Below are 21,955 nucleotides of genomic sequence, written 5' to 3'. Positions count from 1 at the left end.
AAAAAGCAGCAGCTATAAAATACACTAAAGAGTTTATTAACTAACAGGAGTGTAAAAAATGAAATGGAAAAAATGATGAGAAGGGTCAGAAATAGCTAACGCAAGCTAACCGCTAGCAAAAATGCTAGCCGCTCCTAAGATTTTACACAGGAGTAAAAATTACTTAAAATTCACAGCAGTTCAACTGAAAAACGAACAGAAGTATTAAACGGGTAGAAAAGAAACAGCTATACAAAGTAACAACAGAGAGGGGAGGTGTTGACCTAGCTAGCAAAAGCTAACCGCCAGCGAATGCTAACTGCTAGCGATTCACAACAGGACTGTTGTTAAATAACGTTCAGAGTAGATACAATTAATAACCAGAAGAGTGATAAACAGAAATAAAAAAGCGTATACAACCGTGTGAAGTTCAGAGTGCCATCACAGCAACAAACAATCCGTCAGAAGCAAGTTAAATCACTAATATACAGCATAGTCATCTTCTAGCATTTGCATATCATCATAACATGTTTGTTATTAGCACCCGTCTGTCTTTGGTAAAAATTACACAGCAGAAGCACAAAAGTTCACAGTTTAATTTCTGACAGCCACATTCCTGTCAAAACGTTGTCATCAATGGGGACGGTATAACGGAAAATTTTAGTGGTTTTGATACCATGGGTTTTTCATACCGCGGTATACCGTGAAACCGGTTATCGGCCCATGTCTACACGTGGCTATAGAAAATGAATGAATGAGTGAATTCTTATCCTGACCCGTGTGCTCCTCTTTCAGCATTGACACAGGTGAAAGTCCAGTGAGTGGCGGGCCAGCAGCAACCATAGAGCAACCCCACGTCATCCCCAGTCAGGGTGACCTGCTGGGTGACCTGCTCAACCTGGACTTGGGCCCTCCTGTCAACGTGCCCCAGGTCTCCACCATGCAGATGGGTGCAGTGGACCTTCTAGGAGGAGGTCTGGACAGCTTGGTGAGCATTGTTACACACTGATGTTTGGTCTGCAGGCTGTAGGTCCCGGCAGGAGTGTCCCAGGTGTCTTTGTGGTCCTCAGAAGCAGCCGTATCTTTAGCAGTGAATTTACCAGTACTTGTCTGAAAGAAAGTGCTGGTAAAATGAGCACAGCGTTACACCAGGAACATTAAAAATGTGCTCTGCTGCTTCTCCAGCTCCATGTAGACTTCAGCTCTTCTGTTTCCTGGTGGTCTTCCTGCGGCTCAGTGCGCACTGGCTCGGCCAGCTTCAAGCTCTTTTTGCGATTCAGAGTTACGGTGCTAACAACTTTCACTGATGAACTCAAAGTGATGTTAGTCAGTGAACTCACCTGCTGGAGTCAGCAGCTGCAAAGAAATCCTGCACCCTCTCGTCCCTTTCTGGAATACTTTTGACACCACTGGCCTCAGGGTTTCTGTGCTACAGGCCTTTTTAAAAACGGTTGTTGCTGTAATTTTTAACATTTGCATATTGCCTAACTTCCTGCCACTTTTGGATGCCAAATACGAGGTCTCTTAGATAATAAACCGACCCTTTTATTTTATTTTTTTTTAACTATATGGATTTGAATGACATGCTATTACACCAATCATGCTTGAACCCTCGTGCGCATGCGTGAGTTTTTTCACGCGTCGGTGACGTCATTTCCCTGTGGGCAGGCCTTGAGTGAGATGTGGTCCGGCCCTCTCGGCTGAATTCCTTTGTTTCACACGCTGCTCGAGACGGCGAGCGTTGCTTTATCAAAATTTTTTCTGGACCTGTGAGGAATATCCGAGTGGACACTATTCGAAAAATTAAGCTGGTTTTCGGTGAAAAGTTTAACGGCTGATGAGAGATTATGGGGTGTTTCTGTCGGTGTAAGGACTTCCCACGGAGCAGGATGTCCTGCAGCGCTTCCAGGTGCCGTTGTCGGCCTGTTTCGAGCTGAAAACATCCTAATTTAAGGCTTAATTCACCTAGGACGTCGTGAGAGAACAGAGAAGATTCAGAAGAGGCCGGCATGAGGACTTTATGCGGACATTCCACTGTTTAAGGACATTTTTTAATGAAAGACGTGCGCGCAAATTCGCTGAGTCGTTTTCGTGACGCCGCGACAGGAAAACACCTCCATTTGTAAAATTCAGGCGGCTTTTGATGGCTTTCAACAAGTGAGTAACTGAGAAATTGTTTAACAGCTTGGGCATGTTCCAACTTGCCTGTTAAGGTTTCCAACGGAGGTGTTTTTCCTGTCGCGACCCCCCGCGGTCGGGTCCGGCCCGACATGCGACTCTGCCCGCACGTTCTTTCATTACAAAATGTCCGTTAACAATGGAATATCCGAATAAACTCCTCATGCCGACTTCTTCTGAAAGTTCTCTGTTCTCTGATGACTTACTGGGTCAACAGAGCCTGAAATGTGGAAGTTTTCAACTTGAAACGGCGAGACGCTGCCACCTCGAAGCGCAGATCGCCGTCAGGCGCCGTGGGCCGTCCTTACGGCGACACTACCAGACCAAAATCTCTCATCAGCCGTTAAAATTTTTACCGAAAACCAGCTGAATTTATCGAATGGTGTCCACTCAGTTGTGCCTTACAGTTTTGAAAAAATTTTGATCAAACAAAGCAGCAGTCTCTGAGCCATTCCTAGACGAGAGGGTGGGCCACTCCTCACTCAAAGACTGCCCACAGGCAAATGACGTAACCGACAGGCGTGAAAAAACTCTCGCATGCCCACGGGGGTTCAAGCATGTCTGATGTAATCACACGTGATTCAAATCCATATGGTTTTTGAAAAAAATAATAAGGTTGGATACTTTTCTAATAGACCTCGTATCTCTGAAACAAACAAATCCATCTGGCTGAAATTTACTTTCCTGGGTAATTTGGGCACAGGCTTTCAGAAAAATCCCATCTCTTGACGTTTCTGAGTTATTGGTCTCTAAATTGGTGATGTTTTTTTTTTTTTTTTTTTTCGTTTTGTTTTTTGTGGAAAATCTGTTTTCAGGGGGGCAGTGTTGGTCTACAATCATTTACAACAGGCTGTTGATGCTGGATTCCTTCAGTTTGAGGACAGGACTGTCTGCAGGCGGGAACCTGACTCTGCAAAGGTCTTAATTTAGAAATTAAGCTTGGTTCTGGCAACACTTTTTGACCAATTTTTGATGAGCAAATTCACCATGTGGACAGCTGCCCATGGTCATGAAACTTTTTCTACATAATTATACATATCTTACAGTCATTTGCTCAGTGTTGCCACAGTTACTTTGAAAAAATAATCTGATTACTCCTTGAAAAAGTAACTTAGTTACTTTACTGATTACTCAGATTTAGAAGTAATTGAGTTAGATTACTAGTGACTTTATTAGTTACTTTCAGCAACTGCTGACAACACCCCCCTCCCCGCCACATGAAAATAATCTGTTTTGCCAATAGTCACTTTATAGTCATGCTTTCTTAACTTCAGTGAACATAAATACTTGTTTTATAAAAAATAATAAAATAAAATAATGAAAGCTTACTTGACCTTTGACAGCAGTGTAACAGTAAAACTTACAATTTCTAACCTGCAGTTTTATAAATGTAACTATTAAATTCTTTCTGACATTTTAATTGTTGAAATTATTATTATTATAAGTAGTATTAGTAGTAGTAATAGTATGAAAAAACGTCTTCAAAAGTGGACCTTTAATCTGGGGCTGTTGTGGGGAGCCGCGCCCCCCTTCCCGCGTGGATTCACCCCTGACTTGCTGTTTGAGCAGAAGAATAGATAAGATTTAATTATGCAGAAAACATGACCAGACTGACAGGTAAGAAAGTTTTATCAGCATTTTTGATGTCATGCTGTATTTGGGTGGAAAAAAGCCTTAGTATTTGTTGATAACGTGTCACAGATCAGCTGTTTGTAGTGAGGACACTCACAGAGCAGCACAGGTTAAAAAAAAAGTGTAAACGGATACGCTCTGTGCAGCAGCTGGCTGAAAGTGGGCGAAGTGGGCAGTTCAGCCGAGCCCTGACCTCCCCCTGCTCACGGGCCGGTTTTAATGCTGCAGTTGACCCACAATACAAAGGATACATGACACGGGCCAGTTTTAATGCTGCAGTTGACCCACAATACAAAGGATACATGACATGGGCCGGTTTTAATGCTGCAGTTGACCCACAATACAAAGGATACATGACTTGGAGAAATAATTTTAATCTGATTACTGATTTAGAAAGATTAACGCGTTAGATGACTTGTTACTGAAAAAAGCAGCCAGATTGGAGTAATGCATTACTAAGTAACACGTTACCAGTATCACTGCATTTGCTTGTTTTCTCACCTCCTTCATATTGAATTAGTTTTTTAAAAAGTCAACATTTTTTTGTCCTGTGACCACTGATGTCAGACATGGAGTGTCAGTATTTTTTTTACATGTATTCCTTCTCCAACTCAGAAAAAAAGTGAGCAGTACCTGCTCTCTAACTAGTCCTAAATTGGAACAGGGTACCGTAGTGGTAAAACCTACGAGTTCATAGTCCAAATGATGGCAGTTTCTTCTGAATTAATGTTGTGTCACATGGGGCAAGTTTGTAAAACCTTACACTTTGTCCTTGGAGATCAGGTGCACACACAACACATACTATGTTCTGGAATGGCACCCAACAGGTGTTCGGGCCGTGAGAGAAGTCCAAGCTTTGACTGCTTCATGAAGTTGATGAACACGTCGCTATTTTCTTCTGACCTCTCAATGATGCAACCTTCAAACCATTCCTTATCAGAAATGCATGAAACATATTTTCCTGGCTGTAATTCAGCTTTATCTACATCAAATGCAGGCTGAGCTGTGCCAACAACAGTGTGACAGCAGTCACAGGATGAAAGAGGTCAACATTTGAGAAAAAAATATTTCAATACCAACGAGGTGAGAAAACAAGCTGATTACATATGTAGAAAACGTTTCGTGACCTTGGGTAGCTGTCCACATGGTGAATTTGTAAGTCAAAAACTGGTTTAAAGTGTATTTTTTAAGCCAAAACCATTTTTAGACTCCCCTAACTTCTAAATTAAGACCTTTGCAGAGTCAGGTTCCCTCCTGTAGACAGTCCTGTCCTCAATCTCAAGGAACCCAGCATCAATAGCCTGTTGTAAATGATTGTAGGCTGACACTGACTGCCTGAAAATTCAATTTTCCACAAAAACATCACCACTTTGGGGACCAACCACTCAGAAACTAGAGGAGATGGGCTTTTTCTGATAACAGGATCTGAAAGACTGGGCCCAAATTACCCAGGAAAGCAAATTTCAGCCAGAAATTTTTGCTTGTTTCAGAGGTTTTGGCATCCAAAAAGTGACTACACAGGAACACATGCAATTCACGAGTGTCAAAACCAGGCACACCACCAGTTTTTTAAAGGCCCATAGTTACGAAACCTTAAAGATTTTCAACCTAAAACTTTGCATGTGTTCATTATCCATACAGTTGTACGTAAAAGTTTGGGCACCCCTGATAATTTTCACGATTTTCCTTTGTAAATCATTGGTTGTCTGGATCCGAAATTTCAGTTAAATATATCATATAGCAGACAAACACAGTGATATGTGAGAAGTGAAATGAAGTTTCTAGTATTTACAGAAAATGTGCAATAATTATTTAAACAAAATTTGGCAGGTGCATACATTTGGGCACCCTTGTTATTTTATTGATTTGAATACATTTAGCACAAATTATTGGAACACAAAATTGGTGAGGTAAGCTCACTGACCCTTGACCTCCTTACACAGGTGAATCCAATCATGAGAAATGATATTTAAGGTGGCCATTTGCAAATGTTTCTCCTCTTTGCATCTCTTCTAATGAGGGCAACATGGGAGCCTCTAAACAACTCTCAAATGACCTGAAAACAAAGATTGTTCAACATCATGGTTTAGGGGAAGGATACAAAAAAGCTGTCTCAGAGATTTCAGCTGTCGGTTTCCACTGTGAGGAACATAGTGAGGAAATGGAAGACCACGGGCACAGTACTAGTTAAGTCCCGAAGTGGCAGGCCAAGAACAATCTCAGATAAGCTGAAGCAAAGGATGGTGAGAACAGTCATAGTCAACCCACAGACCTGCTCCAAAGACCTACAACATGATCTTGCTGCAGATAGTTTCTCTGTGCATTGTTCAACTATACAGCGCATTTTGCACAAGGATATGCTATATGATGCTGTAATGCAGAGGAAGCCTTTTCTGCGTACACGCCACAATCACAGTCACTTGAGGTATGCTAAAGCGCATTTGGACAAACCAGCTTCATTTTGGAATAAGGTGCTGTGGACTGATGAAACTAAAATTGAGTTATTTGGACATAACAAGGGGCGGTATGCATGGCTGAAAAAGAACACAGCATTCCAAGAAAATACTTGCTACCTACAGTAAAATGTGGAGGTGGTTCCATCATACTGGGAATCTTGTTAAAGTTGAGGGTCACATGGATTCCAGTCAATATCAGCAGATTCTTGAGAACAATGTTCATGAATCAGTGACAAAGTTGAAGTTGTGCCGGGGCTGGATCTTTCAACAAGACAACGACCCTAAACACTGCTCAAAATCTACTAAGGCATTCATGCAGAGGAACAAGTACAACATTCTGGAATGGCCATCTCAGTCCCCAGACCTGAATATTATTGAAAATCTGTGGTGTGATTTTAAGCAGGCTGTCTATGCTTGGAACCAATAAACCTGAGATGTTTTGTAAAGAAGAATGGTCCAAAATACCTTCAACCAGAATCCAGACTGGATTCTGGTTGAAGGTATTGGAAGCTATAGGAAGAGTTTAGAGACTATTATTTCTGCAAAAGGAGGATCTACTAAATATTTTTAAAAATAAAAATAGATTTAAATATAATAATATAAAATATATTTTTTCTGTTGGGGTGCCCAAATTTATGCACCTGCCTAATTTTGTTTAAGGAATTATTGCACACTTTTGGTAAATCCTATAAACTTCATTTCACTTCTCAAATATCACTGTGTTTGTCTGCTATATGATATATTTAACTGAAATTTCTGATCCAGACAACCAATGATTTATAAAGGAAAATCATGGAAATCATCAGGGGCCCAAACTTTTACATACAACTGTATAGACACCAACACAATTTTCTTTTTTTGTCAAATCTGAGCTGGTCACCATGGGATCTCTGGTTGAGTACGTAGAGACGTTTTCCAAGATATTATTATTATTATTATTCCACAGAGCACATGACAGCCATGGACCTTAACTGTAAACGGGTTGGGGTGTTCTGCTCCCCCTCTGGCTACTCATTTGCATAGTCTCTGTGAGAATGATGACAACAGACACAACAAGAAGAAAATCTTGTTTAGTTGCATGAAAAGCAGCAACTGATTGGCCAGAAAGGTTTTATCACATGCACCATCTGTCAGAAACAGACTTGGTGCATATTTGAAGCAAAGGAGAGTGAAATATGTTTTAAAAACATGCACTATGTGGACACATCACACACTGTTGCCTGATGCACACTGTTGATGATCTGTGTGAATATAATTTACAATACAATTACGTCTTCAGAAAGTAACAGGACTTTGCTGTGCTTTTAAAACGTGCACAGTGGTTCTGTGGTGAATTCAGCTGCAGCACTGACTGCCTGATCACTCCACTGGCACTGTCCAAAGAAGTGAGAGGAAATGAGCGCCAGTTAAATAAATCAGGTTTAATTCAACCCAAAACAATCAGTTTAAAAAAATGCTCCTTTGAGGGCTAATGCCTTCCCTGCTAGAGAGCTGAGTTCACCGTCACAGTGGATGAAGTTCCAGGTTCCTGCACATCTTCTCTTCTGAAAACCTGGCCCCACTCCTCTTCAGGTGGCACTGGGGTGAAGTGAAGTGCTATACCCATCATTCAAGGCCCCACGTGCACCTACAATGAGCCAAATAAGTATTTGATCCACTGTCGAGATTACAAGTTTCCCACCGACAAAGAATGTTGAGGTCTGTCATTTTTATCGTAGGTACACTTCAACTGTGAGAGACAGAATTTAAAAGAAAATTCAGAAAATCACATTGTATGATTTTGAAATAATTAATTTGCATTTTATTGCATGAAATAAATATTTGATCACCTATCAACCAGCAAGAATTCTGGCTCATACAGACCTGTTACTTTGTTTTTAAGAAGCCCTCTTATTCTGCACTCTTTACCTATATTAATTGCACCTGTTTGAACTTGTTACCTGTATAAAAGACACCTGTTCACACACTCAATCAATCACACTCCAACCTATTTCTCATGGCCAAGACCAAAGAACTGTCTAAGGACACCAGGGACAAAACTGTAGACCTGCACAAGGCTGGGATGGACTACAGGACAACAGGCAAGCAACTTGGTGAGAAGACAACAACTGTTATGATTATTTATTAGAAAGTGGAAGAAACACAAGATGACTGTCAATCTTCCTCAGTCTGGGGCTTCATGCAAGATCTCACTTTGTGGGGTAAGGATGATTCTGAGAAACCTCAGAACTACACAGGAGGACCTGGTCAATGACCTGAAGAGAGCTGGGACCACAGTCACAAAGATTACATTAGTAACACATGATGCTGTCATGGTTTAAATCCTGCAGGGCGGCAAGGTCCCCCTACTCAAGCCAGCACAATGTCCAGGCCCGTTTGAAGTTCACCAGTGACCATCTGGATGATCCAGAGGAGGCATGGGAGAAGGTCATGTGGTCAGATGAGACCAGAATAGAGCTTTTTGGATCAACTCCACTTACCATGTTTACTCTCATACTCTGGGGGTGCTTCTTCTGCAAAGGGGACAGGACGACTGCACCGTATTGAAGGGAGGATGGATGGGGTCATGTATTGCGAGATTTTGGCAAACAGCCTCCTTCCCTCAGTAGGAGCATTGAAGATGGGTCATTGCTGGGTCTTCCAGCATGACAGTGACCCCAAACACACAGCCAGGGCAACTAAGGAGGGGCTCCGTAAGAAGCATTTCAAGGTCCTGGGTGGCCGAGCCAGTCTCCAGACCTGAACTCAATAGAAAATCTTTGGAGGGAGCTGAAACTCCAAACCTGAAAGATCTAGAGAAGATCTGTATGGAGGAGTGGACCAAAATCCCTGCTCCAGTGTGCAAACCTATGATATAAATTACAGACCTCTCCATTCTTTGTAGGTGGGAAAACAAAATCGACAGTGGATTAAATACTTTGCCTGTCATTCCTAGCACTACACGTACCTGTTTGCTCATCATTCCCGGCCCTATGTGAGACTGTTTTTTTTTCCATCATTCTCTGCCCCTTGTGTGCCTGTTTGCCTGTCATTCCCGGCCCAGTGTGTGCCTGTTTTATTTCCCATCATTCTCGGCCCCACGTGTCTGTTTTTTTTCCCCCGTCATTCTCGGCCCCACATATGCCTGTTTGCCTGTCATTCCCGGCCCAATGTGTGCCTGTTTTGTTTTTTTTTTCCACCATCATTCTCGGCCCCACATGTCTGTTTTTTTCCCGTCATTCCAGCCCCATGTATGCTGTTTTATTCCCGTCATTCCGGCCCATGTGTGCCTTTTTTTTTTTTTTTTTTTTTTCTGTCATTCCTGCCCCCACGTGTGCCTGTTTTTTTTTCCACCATCATTCCTGGCCCCGTGTATGTGTTTTAATTAAACCCAAAATAATCAGTTTAAAAAAATGCTCCTTTGATGGCTCATGCCTTCCCTGCTAGAGAGCTGAGTTCACCGTCACATATGTTGTTCAACATGTGTTTCAGATGTGTTTGCCTGGCTGTGATTTTATTGTGCTGTTGCCATGTCATAAGGACAATCCAGGATTTGGGTTTGGGCACACAAGATGTTACGTTAAATGTTTCTCATGTATTTCAAAATGTTGTCAGAGTTCATATATTCAATCTATTATCAGGTTCATGTCCTTCATCTCGCACCTGGACTTTCTCTGATTAAAGTGCTCCTGTTGATGATCTTTTATAGTCTGGTTTGTGGACTCGGTGTTTCCCTGTTGATGGGCTGTGGTTGCTAAGAATGTGTCTGTGTCTCTCTGTGTGTTTGGGTGCTGTCTGTGGGTCCTGCCTTCTCTCCTGTAGCTGGGGGGAGACCTGGGCGGAGGTGTTGGGGGAAGTCCAGCAGTAAGTCAAGCCTTTCCGTTTGACAGTTTGCCTGTCTGCATGCTGCATGCTCTTTGACTTTAACCCACCTTCAGCTATTAACTGTGTCTGTGCCGCCGCTCTGACAGGCCTCTTCCACCAGCAGGGGGGGGACTTCTTTAACCATTCAGGCTCACTGTGCTGCCACACAGCAGCCTGGCCCCTGTTTCTACCTATTTTCAGATAAACCACACTCATTAAGAATGTCGTCAAAACGGGGGCACGATTCATGTGGCAAAATGAGCCCCCTCCCTTACTTTTTTTGGTGACAGCTGGAAACCAGCCTTTCGAGAACCTGTGTAGTTTTGGATGAAACCCTGTAAAAGGTTCAGAATTGGGCATGTGAACCAGAGTCCCTGTTGACTGAAAAGGCTTGTGATGCTCTGCCTGTAACGATGAAGCGCTGTCCATGACCGGGAATGGATGCATTTGTTGTTTTATGATGTTGCCCTGATTGTAAAATTAAAAAGATTAAATTACTGCAGGTAGAAAGAAATGAAAACGCAATTACAGATCTGCAGATAACAAACTGCAGAAGAGCTTTATTAACGCCCGACCACCCTCATGCTGGCAATGGACAGAGCCTTGGATGCGGTTAGTGAAGACACGCCCACGTGTCACCTTCCCGAGGCTCGTACGGGGTTACGAAGACACGCCCACGCCCAGGGATTAAAGGTCTCAGTCGCTGCGATGGATGTCCGTCAGTTGGGCTGCCAGAAACGACAGTTACGTTACAGCTTGATAGTAACTCCATGAACCCGCCTGCTCGACTCTGACGAGTAAACAGACTCCTGCTTCACGCCCCTCCCTGGCCCCACATGAAGTTACCTTTCAGCTACATTTCAAATGAAATCTGGTGACAAATCAACGTATTTCAGTGATTTTCCACAGCAGCAGAAGTGTTTTTCTGATCGACTGTTTTAGGAGAAATTAACCAGATTCTTTAATCCAGAGATGCTCATTGTGCAGCTCGTTAAGCTTTAATCGATGGCTCGCATGGTAGCTTATAACAATGTGGTAACACAGCCAATACATTTTTTCAAACATGTACATAAACGTACAGTGAGCACTGCACTACATTATACTTTTCCCTTCATTTTGCTATTTAAGATGAAGGGAGAAGTATTAAGACTTAATTACTGGTGTTCCCTAAAGGGGAGACTGTCAAACCTGGCAACGCAGCCCGCTTGCAGCACTTGACAAAAAGCAACTAAAGACTCTACTTTTTAAACAGGCTTTTCATGGCCAATAATCTTTTAGTACTGAGTGTTTTACTGTATATTTTTATTGTTTTACCTTGTAAAGCGCTTTGTGACCCCTGTCTGTGAAAAGCGCTATATAAATAAAGTTTACTTACTTACTTACTTACTTGACCTCAGTGCATGCTTGCAGCCAGGTTAGTGAGTTCTGGTAGCCAGCGTGAGGTGCAAGCTCAAAATGGATAGATTTCTAAATAAAAAAGGGCAAAAACCAGATGGACAGACACACAGTGTTGTAATGAATAGTGAGGACAATGAGTCTGAGGAAGCAGCAAGCAAAAATCAACATGAAGACACTGGGACGAGCAGGCAAACGCCAGGTGTTCCCAGTAAAAACAAAGAAAGGTACGAAGCATACAAGATGAGCACAAGAAATTTCAAGAGAAGTGGACAGACGGATTCTTATTTGTTCTTCATGGCATGACCCCTCTGTGCTTAATGTGCAAACAAACCTGCGCCTGTTCCAAATGAAGCAACTTGGAGCACCATTTCAAAACTGCACATCCAAAATTCAATGAACGTTATCCATCTGACAGTGAACTAAGAAAGAGAAAAGTAGCTCAGCTCACTACTTCACTTTGTGAGCAGCAAAATCTTATCCACATGACAAGATCCACGTTTAACACAGGCATCTTTGAGACAGTGTGGATTTTGGCACGGGCCAAAAAACCGGACTCTGAAATAGTAAAAGACTTCAGCTGTTCAGCAGTTGTCTGATTCAATAGTAATGAGGCGGATGGAAGACATCGGAAAGGACGTACGTGACCAGCTGTTGGCTGATCTGCGTACCGCACCTTGTTTCAGCATCGCAGTGGACGAAAGCACAGATGTCACCGATGTTGCTCAGCTTTGCATTTGGGTGAGGTTCCCAAAACAAAACTTGTTTCAAGAGGAAATGTTGTGCTTACTACCACTCTATGGCCAAACAAGAGCTGAGGATATTCTGAATGCACTTACGGTATTTTTGAAGAAAATCATCTCAGCTGGTCCAAACTTGCAAGTGTGTGTACTGATGATACCCCGAGCATGTGCGGCAAAGAGAAGGGTCTTGTTGGCCTCATGAGAAAAAGATGAAATTCCCAATTTCATCAGCTTGCACTGCGTCATCCATCAGGAGACACTGGTATCAAAGCTCAAAACAATGAAATCCAAAATGTGATGCAAAGCCTTGTGCATGTGGTCAATTACATTGTTTCAAGACCACTAAACCACAAACAGTTCAGGCAGTTAATTGAAAACTATGACACAGTACAGAGATTTAGTGCTGCACAGTGAAGTAACATGGTTGGCCTGAGCCTCCTTCCTGAAATCAACACTTTCTTGGACATTTGGTATACAACCCCAATTCCAATGAAGTTGGGACATTGTGTAAAATGTAAAAAAGAATACAATGACTTTCAAATCTTCTTCAACCTATATTCAATTGAATACACCACAAAGACAAGATATTTAATGTTCAAACTGGTAAACTTTATTGTTTTTGTGCAAGTATTTGGTCATTTTGAAATGGATGCCTGCAACACATTTCAATAAAAGTTGGGACGGGGCAACAAAAGACTGGGAAAGTTGATGAATGCTCAAAGAACACCTGTTTGGAAACAGGTGAGTGTCATGATTGGGTATAACAGGAGCATCCCCAAAAGTCTCAGCCATTCACAAGCAAAGATGGGGTGAGGATCACCACTTTGTGAACAACTGCATGAAAAAATAGTCCAACAGGTCAATAACATTGTTTCTCAGTGTTCAGTTGCAAGGAATTTAGGGATTCCATCATCTACAGTCCATAATATAATCAGAAGATTCAGAGAATCTGGAGAACTTTCTACATGTAAACAGCAAGGCCGAAAACCAACATTGAATGCCCGTGACCTTTGACCCCTTAGGTGGCACTGCATTAAAAGCTGACATCATTGTGTATAGGATCTTACTGTGTGGGCTCAGGAACACTTCAGAAAACCATTGTCAGTTAACACAGTTCATCGCTACATCTACAAGTGCAAGTTAAAACTCTACCATGCAAAGTGAAAGCCAAACAACAACATCCAGAAATGCCGCCGCCTTCTCTGGGCCCGAGGTCATTTGAAATGTACAGACACAAAGTGGAAAAGTGTGCTGTGGTCTGATGAGTCCACATTTCAAATTGTTTTTGGAAATCATGGACGTCGTGTCCTCTGGACAAAAGAGGGAAAAAGACCATCCAGATTGTTACTAGCACAAAGTTCAAAAGCCAGCATCTGTGATGGTATGGGGGTGTGTTAGTGCCCATGGCATGGACAACTTACACATCTGTGATGGCACCATCAATGCTGAAAGGTACATCCAGGTTTTGGAGCAACACATGCTGCCATCCAAGCAGCATAGTGTTGTCTTTTTCATGTCTTTTTCAGGGACGTCCCAGCTTATTTCATCAAGACAATGCCAAGCCACATTCTGCACATGTTACAACAGCGTGGCTTTGTAGTGAAAGAGTGCGGGTACTAGACTGGCCTGCCTGCAGTCCAGACCTGTCACCCATAGAAAATGTGTGGCGCATTATGAAGCACAAAATATGACAACGGAGACCCCGGACTGTTGAACAACTGAAGTCGTACATCAAGCAAGAATGGGAAAGAATTCCACCCACAAAGCTTCAACAATTAGTGTCGTCAGTTCCCAAACGCTTATTGAGTGTTGTTAGAAGGAAAGGTGATGTAACACAGTGGTAAACATACAACCCCTGGCAAAAATTATGGAATCACCGGCCTCGGAGGATGTTCATTCAGTTGTTTAATTTTGTAGAAAAAAAGCAGATCACAGACATGACACAAAACTAAAGTCATTTCAAATGGCAACTTTATGGCTTTAAGAAACACTATAAGAAATCAGGAAAAATATTGTGGCAGTCAGTAACGGTTACTTTTTTAGACCAAGCAGAGGGAAAAAATATGGAATCACTCAATTCTGAGGAAAAAATTATGGAATCACCCTGTAAATTTTCATCCCAAAACTAACACCTGCATCAAATCAGATCTGCTCGTTAGTCTGCATCTAAAAAGGAGTGATCACACCTTGGAGAGCTGTTGCACCAAGTGGACTGACATGAATCATGGCTCCAACACGAGAGATGTCAATTGAAACAAAGGAGAGGATTATCAAACTCTTAAAAGAGGGTAAATCATCACGCAATGTTGCAAAAGATGTTGGTTGTTCACAGTCAGCTGTGTCTAAACTGTGGACCAAATACAAACAACATGGGAAGGTTGTTAAAGGCAAACATACTGGTAGACCAAGGAAGACATCAAAGCGTCAAGACAGAAAACTTAAAGCAATATGTCTCAAAAATCGAAAATGCACAGCAAAACAAATGAGGAATGAATGGGAGGAAACTGGAGTCAATGTCTGTGACCGAATTGTAAGAAACCGGCTAAAGGAAATGGGATTTACATACAGAAAAGCTAAACGAAAGCCATCATTAACACCTAAACAGAAAAAAACAAGGTTACAATGGGCTAAGGAAAAGCAATCATGGACTGTGGATGACTGGATGAAAGTCATATTCAGTGATGAATCTCGAATTTGCATTGGGGAAGGTGATGATGCTGGAACTTTTGTTTGGTGCCGTTCCAATGAGATTTCTAAAGATGACTGCCTGAAGAGAACGTAAATTTCCACAGTCATTGATGATATGGGGCTGCATGTCAGGTAAAGGCACTGGGGAGATGGCTGTCATTACATAATCAATAAATGCACAAGTTTACGTTGATATTTTGGACACTTTTCTTATCCCATCAATTGAAAGGATGTTTGGGGATGATGAAATCATTTTTCAAGATGATAATGCATCTTGCCATAGAGCAAAAACTGTGAAAACATTCCTTGCAAAAAGACACATAGGGTCAATGTCATGGCCTGCAAATAGTCCGGATCTTAATCCAATTGAAAATCTTTGGTGGAAGTTGAAGAAAATGGTCCATGACAAGGCTCCAACCTGCAAAGCTGATCTGGCAACAGCAATCAGAGAAAGTTGGAGCCAGATTGATGAGTACTGTTTGTCACTCATTAAGTCCATGCCTCAGAGACTGCAAGCTGTTATAAAAGCCAAAGGTGGTGCAACAAAATACTAGTGATGTGTTGGAGCATTCTTTTGTTTTTCATGATTCCATAATTTTTTCCTCAGAATTGAGTGATTCCATTTTTTTCCCCCTGCTTGGTCTAAAAAAGTAACCATTACTGACTGCCACAATTTTTTTTCCTGATTTGTTATAGTGTTTCTTAAAGCCAGAAAGTTGCCATTTGAAATGACTTTAGTTTTGTGTCATGTCTGTGATCTGCTTTTTTTCTACAAAATTAAACAATGAATGAACATCCTCCGAGGCCAGTGATTCCATAATTTTTGCCAGGGGTTGTACCACTGTCCCAGCTTTTTTGAAACGTGTTGCAGGCATCCATTTCAAAATGAGCAAATATTTGCACAACAACACTAAAGTTTATCAGTTTGAACATCAAATATTTTGTCTTTATGGTGTATTCAGTTGAATATAGGTTGAAGAGGATTTGAAAATCATTGTATTCTGTTTTTATTTACATTTTACACAACGTCCCAACTTCATTGGAATTGGGGTTGTACATTTTTCATTATATCATAATCAAAGTGCTTCAATCACTCTCATTTGTGACAGTGAGGTGCAGGGGGTCGTTTTGACCATTGGGGTTTTACATAATTATTGTATGGCCTTGCCTTACAATATAAAGCGCCTTGGGGCAACTGTTTGTTGTGATTTGGCGCTATATAAAAAAATTGATTGATTGATTGAAACTGTCACTCTCAACGAACAGACTGTTTGATGCACATCTGATCCGTATTGTGGATTTAGTGGATATTTGATTTTAATATTGATAAGCCCTTTTGATATATATATTATTATATTTTATGTTATGAATAGTCACTTCTAACAGGACTTTGACCTTGATTTTTTTTTCCAAGGTAAAGATTTGTGTAATTGAAAACTAGTGTTGGTGAAGGATACGAGGTGCTTCAATATTTATTTTTCTGTTTGCCAGTGATTTTATTTTTTATTAGCTTATTCTTAATATGAGAAAATTAAACCATTTTTCTTTTATATTTCTGCTCATGCTTTCTTGACCAGAAAAAAGACAGCTCGTTTTTATAGACTTTTATCGCTCGCAATTAATCTTTTATATTTGAAAAGATTTCTATTGATTCTGATTGTTTTCTTAGCTGGTTAACCTTATATCCTAGGAGGTGATTGCATTAAAAGGAAGATGGTGAACATCTTACAGTTTGGCTGTAAAATTAAAAATAAAAATTTCTGTCAGATTTTTTTCTTTTCTTTTGTTTTTGCTATATCCCCTGCAAATCTCACCTGCCTGAGGCCCCTACACAGTTACCGAAGACATGCCCACATCTCACCTGCCTGGGGCTTGTACACTATTACCAAAGACACACCCATGTGTCACCTGTACATTGTTACTGAAGACACACCCGTGTTGCCTGCTTGAGGCTCGTTACTCACAGCCAAAGACGTGCACGCGTTCTGTCAGGGTTGCCTCAGAGGGGACAGACAGTGGGCTGACTCAGAGGGGACAGACTGAGGGCTGACTCGGTGGGAACAGACTGCGGGCTGACTCAGAGGGGACAGACTGAGGGCTGACTCGGTTTGAACAGACTGCGGGCTGACTTGGAGGGGACAGACTGCGGGCTGACTCGGTGGGAACAGACTGCGGGCTGACTTGGAGGGGACAGACTGAGGGCTGACTTGGAGGGGACAGACTGAGGGCTGACTCGGTGGGAACAGACTGCGGGCTGACTCAGAGGGGACAGACTGCGGGCTGACTCAGAGGGGACAGACTGAGGGCTGACTCGGAGGGGACAGACTGAGGGCTGACTTGGAGGGGACAGACAATTTTAAAAACAGGTTTGAATGCATGTAAATCTACTTGTACGAGGTCTGTCTGAAAAGCAACGGACAAACTTTTTATTTTTTTCAAAAACTATATGGATTTGAATCGTGCGCTTGCATCACCCAAGCTTGAACCTTCGTGCACATGCGTGAGTTTTTTCACGTCTGTCGGTTGCGTCATTCGCCTGTGGGCAGGCTTTGAGTGAGCACTGGTCCAGCCCCCTTGTCGGATTTTCATTGTCAGGGAAATGGCAGAGCGATTGCCGCTTTGCTCCATGAAATTTTTTTCAGAAACTGTTAGAGACAGCCAGTTGGAAACCATTCGAAAGATTCAGATGGGTTTTGGTGAAGATTCTGTCGGCGTCACACGGATTAAGGAGTGTTAAAACCTTTTTAAAGACGGCCCACAGCGGCGGAGGGCGCGTGGCGCACCGAGCGGCCATTGACAGGCTGGAACGACCAGATCATTTCTAAACTGAACGCTGTGTTGATCCGGGACATCGTGTGACTACCACAGAAATGGCAAGAGAGCTGGACATAGCACTTTTGTGGCACATTCCACTGTTACAGGAGATTTTGTAATGAAAGACGTGTGGAGGATTTCGCGCGTCGGCACGGAGCCGCTCATGGCGCGCAACCAAAAAAACACCGTGTTGGAAACCATTCGGAAGATTCAGACGGCTTTTGATGGCTTTTCAGTCGAGTGAGTATCTGAGAAATTGTGTAACAGCTGGACATGCCACAACATGTCCTGTGAGACTTCCAACACGGAGGTGTTTTTTTTTTTTTTAACAGTGGAATGTGCCGCAAAAGTGCTATGTCCAGCTCTCTTGCCATTTCTGTGGTAGTCACACGATGTCCCGGATCAACACAGTGTTCAGTTTGGAAATGATCTGGTCGTTCCAGCCTGTCGGTGGCCGCTCAGTGCACCGCACGCCCTCCGCCGCTGTGGGCCGTCTTTAAAAAGATTTTAACACTCCTTAATCCGTGTGACGCCGACAGAATCTTCACCGAAAGCCATCTGAATCTTTCGAATGGTTTCCAACTGGCTGTCTCTAACCGTTTCTGAAAAAAATTTCATGAAGCAAAGCGGCAGTCGCTCTGCCATTTCCCTGACAATAAAAATTCGACGAGGGGTTGGACCAGTGCTCACTCAAAGCCTGCCCACAGGTGAATGACGCCACCGACAGGTGTGAAAAAACTCAAAAATACGCACGAAGGTTCAAGCTTGGCTGATGCAAGCGCACATGATTCAAATCCATATAGTTTTTGAAAAAAATAAAAAGGTCCATTACTTTTTGGACAGACCTCGTATTGTGTCTTTTCAGTTGGAGCTGCTTGTGAGTTTATCCGAGTCCCAGTTCACATGGGAGATTTTTAAACATCCATTTCCTCCTGTCAGATCTGTCACCTTTTAACAATAACAACATAATATCACACTGCTGAGTCCTCTGCTTCTTTCTTGCCATGTTATCTGTTTTTCCAGTTTCTATAAATTATATTTTTATTGCATGTTTTTTTTTGTCCCTTTACCATTTAGTTTTACTGCTTTCTTTTTTTTTTTTTTTGGTAGCTGCATTTGACTTTTGTAACATCGGTCTGTGTGTGTTTGCTTTAGGTGGGGCAGAACTTCATCCCGTCTTCGGTGCCCAACACGTTTGCGCCTTCGCCTACACCAGCACCCACAGCGGTTAGCAGTGGCCTCAATGACTTGTTTGAACTTTCCACAGGCATGGCCATCACCACTGGAGGCTATGTGGCTCCAAAGCGTGAGTTGGCATCTCTTACTGTCAGTTAGTAAGGTCCCATTTAAAACAAACAAACAAACAAACAGTTTATCATCCTTGGCATCAGACAAAAGTGATGCAGTGAGCAGATATTTTTTTATTATTATTATTTATTATTATTATCTTGAAACAGGTACATACAACGTCATTTCAAATTTAAAAAAACGCCACGTACAGCACCTGCATACCAAGTGAGGACCTGAAAATATCAGATATTTTTCAAATAAATCTTGTTTATATGTTGAATACAGTCAGTGTGCTGCACGCTGGTAGCGTGAAAAACATGCATACTGTGTCTGAGTGACATGGAGCAACTGACTGTGTGGTTGTCAATAGCAACAAGCTGCAAGTTCCAGTGTCACAGACCGAACACCCCCCCCCCCCCCCCCAAATAAAATAAAAATCGGTCATCAAAGGGAATAATGTGATTATTAACCATCAGATGACAAAGTAAAACCTCTTAAATTAAGTCAGTTTGAAGCAGAAAAATGAGGTGATAATTGGCGAGTTGTTACTGATGCTCTGAAATGATGGAGGCGCAGCTGCAGCTGCTGTGCACTCTGTTCAGTCTGCCGTCTTGTTCAGCCAAGGCATACTCGCCACCTAGTGGACGTGCCGTTCCTGCACCAGCTGTACCACCATCAGTGAAATTCACCAAAAAATAAAATAAAATAAATTGATGTGGGCTGATGTCAGCATGCAGGCGGGGATGTTAAACTGATGTTTTTTAATGAATCCCGTGCACAGTGGATGCATAATGAGTTCCATATTCAGACTGACATGCACTCTCTGCAGCCTTACTGTGCTTGGACTTGTCTATTACTGACCACTGTTTTGCGTGAAGATACATTTATTTCTACATAATGGATGGATGAGATTTATTGTCATTGTCATTCCAAGTGCAACAATGAGATTACGTCCACACTCAAATTGCACAGACAAGATACAGCAATTAATCCACAGTTATTACTTGTTTACCGCAATAATGGCACACATCAGAATTAAGACAACACATATACATTTGACATTGTTTATGTGCACTAAACTTGAAACAGCCCGTTTTCCGAATTGAGGCGATGTGAGTGTGTGGTAGCCGCAGCAACGTAGTCGCGCTGCCGCCACCTTGGGGAGGAAACAGGGACCTACAGCTTTCAGTCTCTGTCCATGTGTGAGTCAGTTTCTGTCCATGTGTACTGGAGTTTAGAGAAGATAAGAAGGCAGCCGAATGTTCATCAAGGCCGTAGAAATTCTTCTGGAGGAAAACAACGGGGCATTTTGTCCTTCAGAGGCTGATAAACCTGCCGTGTTTATAGTTGAGCAGTGAAAAACACCTTTACAGCTCACATGAACAACCAGATCCAATTATGAATATTCCCTGGTCTCCGACATCTTCCTTTGCAAGGTGTGCATTTGCTCCGAGATGTTATCCAATTTACGTCTGAGTTCAAGAGTTAACGCAGTTTGAAAATGTATTGCCTTGCCCAACTTAGGGAATGTGAGCCACAGTCATTCAGAGATAAGTGAGTGAATATGACTGAGATATGCCAAGGTGAGTTTCAGATGGCCGACATTTTAACTCTAAAGATCAAAGGCCGTGACTTTTCATATACATTTTTCTATGAATAAACCTGTGATGGAATGTTACACAGATGTCAGTGCACCACGTCCTGCAAGCACAAGTTCTCAGCCAGAGTGAGAATCTCGAACTGACTGCCAGTCCTTGGAGCCAGAAAATGTCACATGTGCTCTGCTTTCCCCTCCTCTGTCCTAAAAACTTACAAACCCAAAACAGAGCCTTTTCAAGGACTGGAAAAAACTTTCAATTCTGTTCAGCCTTTCAAAAAAGGAAATCAGCATGGAAAAACTCATTTTTTGTCATCTGATGATGCAGACATCAGTGTTTCAGAGACCCATGGATACTTGGCTCTTCATTATTTAGTGAACTTGAAGAAAGTCCAGCTGACTTGGTAAGTGCTTTTATTGTACAAATATCTTTCTGTGTAACATCCAAACAGCTCCAAAGGACCATTATGCAGATACATCTGGAAACTATTCACAATGTTTCACTTTTTCAAAATCAAAGTATTTTGTCCCCTCAAAATTCTACACACAATACCCCATAAGGACAATGTGAAGTAGGACTTTTTTTTGGAGATTTTTGCAAATGTATTAAAAATTTAAAAACAAAGAAATCACGTGTACATAGGTATTCACAGCCTTTGCCATAATCATCCTTGAGATGTTTCTGCAGCTTAATTGGAGTCCACCTGCGGTAAATTCAGCTGATTGGACATGATTTCATTAATTAATGCTTCGATCTTAAATATGATCAATCTGTCTTTATTAGTAGGCTAAATGGGGAATCTTCTTCACAGACTAAGGTTAATTATGGAGTTCCACAAGGTTCTGTGCTAGGACCAATTTTATTCACTTTATACATGCTTCCCTTAGACAGTATTATTAGACAGCATTGCTTAAATTTTAATTGTTACGCAGATGATACTCAGCTTTATCTATCCATGAAGCCAGAGGACACACACCAATTAGCTAAACTGCAGGATTGTCTTACAGACATAAAGACATGGATGACCTCTAATTTCCTGCTTTTAAACTCGGATAAAACTGAAGTTATTGTACTTGGCCCCACAAATCTTAGAAACATGGTGTCTAACCAGATCCTTACTCTGGATGGCATTACCCTGACCTCTAGTAATACTGTGAGAAAACTTGGAGTCATTTTTGATCAGGATGTGTCATTCAATGCGTATATTAAACAAATATGTAGGACTGCTTTTTTGCATTTGTGCAATATCTCTAAAATTAGAAAGGTCTTGTCTCAGAGTGATGCTGAAAAACTAATTCATGCATTTATTTCCTCTAGGCTGGACTATTGTAATTCATTA

At 41.9% G+C, this 21,955-nt stretch overlaps 1 protein-coding gene across 1 annotated transcript in view; it reads left to right on the top strand.

Annotated features, from left to right (window-relative positions):
- ap2b1 (adaptor related protein complex 2 subunit beta 1) overlaps positions 1-21,955 on the top strand; it is a 267,540-nt gene that overhangs the window by 143,093 nt on the left and 102,492 nt on the right. Inside the window, exons 14-16 of the mRNA XM_034177495.1 lie at positions 775-967; positions 10,047-10,088; positions 18,884-19,054. Coding sequence (XP_034033386.1) covers positions 775-967; positions 10,047-10,088; positions 18,884-19,054 — 406 coding nt within the window. The remainder of the gene's footprint in view (positions 1-774; positions 968-10,046; positions 10,089-18,883; positions 19,055-21,955) is intronic.

Source organism: Thalassophryne amazonica, chromosome 9, assembly GCF_902500255.1.
Source record: "Thalassophryne amazonica chromosome 9, fThaAma1.1, whole genome shotgun sequence".
NCBI classification, from domain to species: Eukaryota; Metazoa; Chordata; class Actinopteri; order Batrachoidiformes; family Batrachoididae; genus Thalassophryne; species Thalassophryne amazonica.
Note: the sequence above shows the minus strand (reverse complement) of the source record. Positions and strands in the feature narration are given on the sequence as shown.